The following is a 2,791-nucleotide window of genomic DNA, read 5'->3' as shown; positions in this document are numbered from 1 at the left end:
TGAACTTCCTCAGTGTCGGAGAAAGAAATGAGGTGTCTCTTTTCCAGGACCACCTCATCTCCCTGCAAAACTAATGCTGTAACTCGCCCATCGGTTTGGAGGACAGCATATCATTCCCTTCTATGGCTTCTTTGTCTTCATCCAACAGTTGACTAATGAGGAGTTTTCATGGTGTTGCTGTTGGCAGCCTTTGGCTGCTCCAACATAGCATTACAGTTTGACACCGCTGGTCAGGGACCTGGTGAAGCGAGAGTCCCGCACAGAGCTTTCTCCCATCTCCATCTCTCACACTGCAGCCCAGTTGAAATTTTGCCAGCTTGCATCCTGGCCGGCTGTTTATGTGCTCCTAATTATTTTTCTTTCTTGCACTTCTAGTTGCTCAATGAGGACAACTTTTCCTATTTAATAAGGGAGTGCCAGTCTGGTGGTTAAAGGGGGAGTCTGAAAGTCGGGTCTCCTGGGTTCTCTTCCCATCTTGGCTGCTAACTCTCCCCTGTCCCGCCTCCCAGCTTAGGCAAGTCACTGTGTGCCTGCTTGGCAACCATTCACTCGCTATGAAATCAGCCTGTTCATTTCACAGTGGCACTTCAAGGCACAGGGCCAAAGCCTCCTCTTGTCCCCGTACTTCTGTGGAGTGCATTGGAGGTTATTTATTGATTATAAATCTCATTTCAAAATTTGGTATAGAAAGTTCTTAGAGATGCTGAAAGGCAAGAGTCTGATAGTCTTTAGGTTGTAACTCAAAGACATGGGCAATTGCTAGGTAAAGCCCTATTCCTTTACTTTCTTTTGGGGAATCTGTCTCTCTCTCTCTCTCTCTCTCTCTCTCTCTCTCTGTCTGTCTGTCTGTCTGTCTCTGATCAAGCAATGAACATGCTATTTCAGAAAGCTGTGGCAAGACATCGTTAGGCTAGAATGATTGAGGCAGTAAGAAGGTTTTTATCTAATTTGATTTTATCCAGTTCTGATCAGCATTCAGAGTTTTCAGACCCTTGGTAGGTGATTGTTTTTGACTCTCGCCATATCTCATCAAAAAATGTTTACAAAGCACCTGGCTTCTTTTCTTCTCATTAGATCTCCTGGGATTGAAGCCAGCTCCTAATAATGGGACCCATGGAAGTTTGAATCATCTCTTGCGTACTAACACCTTCAGGCCAACCATACCAGAGGAAGTCACCAGACCCAATTATCCAGGGATTATGTACCTTCAGTCTGATTTTGACCTGGGCTGCACCTGTGATGATAAGGTAGAGCCAAAGGTAGAAATAACCTTTATGTTTATCACGGAGGAGGTGGTTGGGTGTAGAGTAGGGCTGTTCAATCGAACTTTCTGTGCTGTGTAAATGGTCCATATCTATTCTGTCCAAAATGGTAGTTACTGGCCATATGTGGTTTTTGAGCACTCGGAACTAAATTTTTAATTTTGTTTAACTTAATTACTTTATGTCGAAAGAGCCATATGTGGCTTGTGGCTACCATATTGGACAACACAGGTATAGAAAATGAAGGACAAAAAGCAGAATTCATAACGCTATATTGTGGAGTCAGAATTCCCAGCCAAAGATCTTTTTCTTTTTTTCAATCTGGGTCACGTGTCTATTAGTCATGGTCCCAATAGGAAAAAAAAAAAAAACAAAAAACGGCTCATGCAGAAGAGGTTTTTAAAGAGAGTTTCAAAGGATTGTTTCAAAAGTGTTTAATGAGAGGACTATTAACAAAGGCTGAGCAGAGTAGAACATCACTGAGGGAAGATGAAGTGCCCTGGGGCTAGCAGGGTGCCTGTACTAGCCTCGAATAATAAAGGGGCAGGGGGAGCAGTTACCAGAGCACTGGGGAAAGCTATGTAGGAAAGACCTATGGAATTCAGTAGATGGATGCAGCTAATACACTGCAACCTTGTAGTGAGGAAACCAGGGGAATAAATAAACCCTGTTTTCTTTTTTCTCCTCTAATTCCCTACTGGTGCCTCCCGTTGCTAGAGCCAAACAGGAAGCCGGAGGGCAAGCTTGCTCTTTTGATGCTGTCCTGAGAGGTCTGCCCCTCAGGGCACAGGGCTGAGTAGGGAAGGGTGCAACATGGATGGAGGTGATGGTGATGGTGGTGGTGGTGCAAATAAAGACTACGCAGCACATCGTGTTTGGACAGTTTTCGAATACCAAACAAACTACAAGTGTTAAGCAATAATTTGTTTGTTGAATTTTCTATTGGTCAGAGACCTTTATAGTTGCCAGTCAGTGCTTCCGATAGCAAGAAATACCCAGTGTTACCACACTGAGTTTATGCCAACATAAAGGAAAGAAATCAGTTATTTTTGCACTTGTAGTTTTATTATGGGTAAATCTGTGATCTTTCTATCAGATCTCAGAGAAATGGAAAACAGTTCTCCCAGTGCCCCACCTCCATCCCCTACCATTTGCTACCTTCCAGAATTCCCAGGGGCTTAGGAGCCAGTTTGGGAAGCTCACCACTGGAGGAATCAGTTTGCTCTTCTTCTCCTTCCTACTTTTGCAACTGACAAGAACCAATGAGAATAATTACTCGAAGGCAGGTAATTCTCAGACCTCAGCTCAAATTGCACTGCTAAAGTCAACAGGAAGTGGTCTTCAGATAGATTCCAAATATAACTTTTGAGCACTCTATTAGTTGTCTCTTGTTTTCTAAATTACCTTTCTTTTAGAGAATAAAAAATATTTTGGATATGTTATCATAAGCCATATAGGAGGAATTATGGATTGTCTTTATTTTGTCTTGAGTTTCTCCAAAAGACTACCTTACTTTTCTTTAAAAAAAA

General features: G+C 42.7%; 1 protein-coding gene across 1 annotated transcript in view; it reads left to right on the top strand.

The window, feature by feature from the left end:
* The window catches only part of ENPP2 (ectonucleotide pyrophosphatase/phosphodiesterase 2), a 73,208-nt gene that overhangs the window by 49,945 nt on the left and 20,472 nt on the right, over positions 1-2,791 (top strand). Inside the window, 2 exon segments of the mRNA XM_023530777.1 lie at positions 581-645; positions 1,075-1,259. Of these exon segments, the coding sequence (XP_023386545.1) occupies positions 581-645; positions 1,075-1,259 (250 nt within the window).

Source organism: Pteropus vampyrus, unplaced genomic scaffold (genome assembly GCF_000151845.1).
Source record: "Pteropus vampyrus isolate Shadow unplaced genomic scaffold, Pvam_2.0 Scaffold54, whole genome shotgun sequence".
Lineage (NCBI taxonomy): Eukaryota > Metazoa > Chordata > Mammalia > Chiroptera > Pteropodidae > Pteropus > Pteropus vampyrus.
This window is presented reverse-complemented; position numbering and strand designations above follow the sequence as displayed.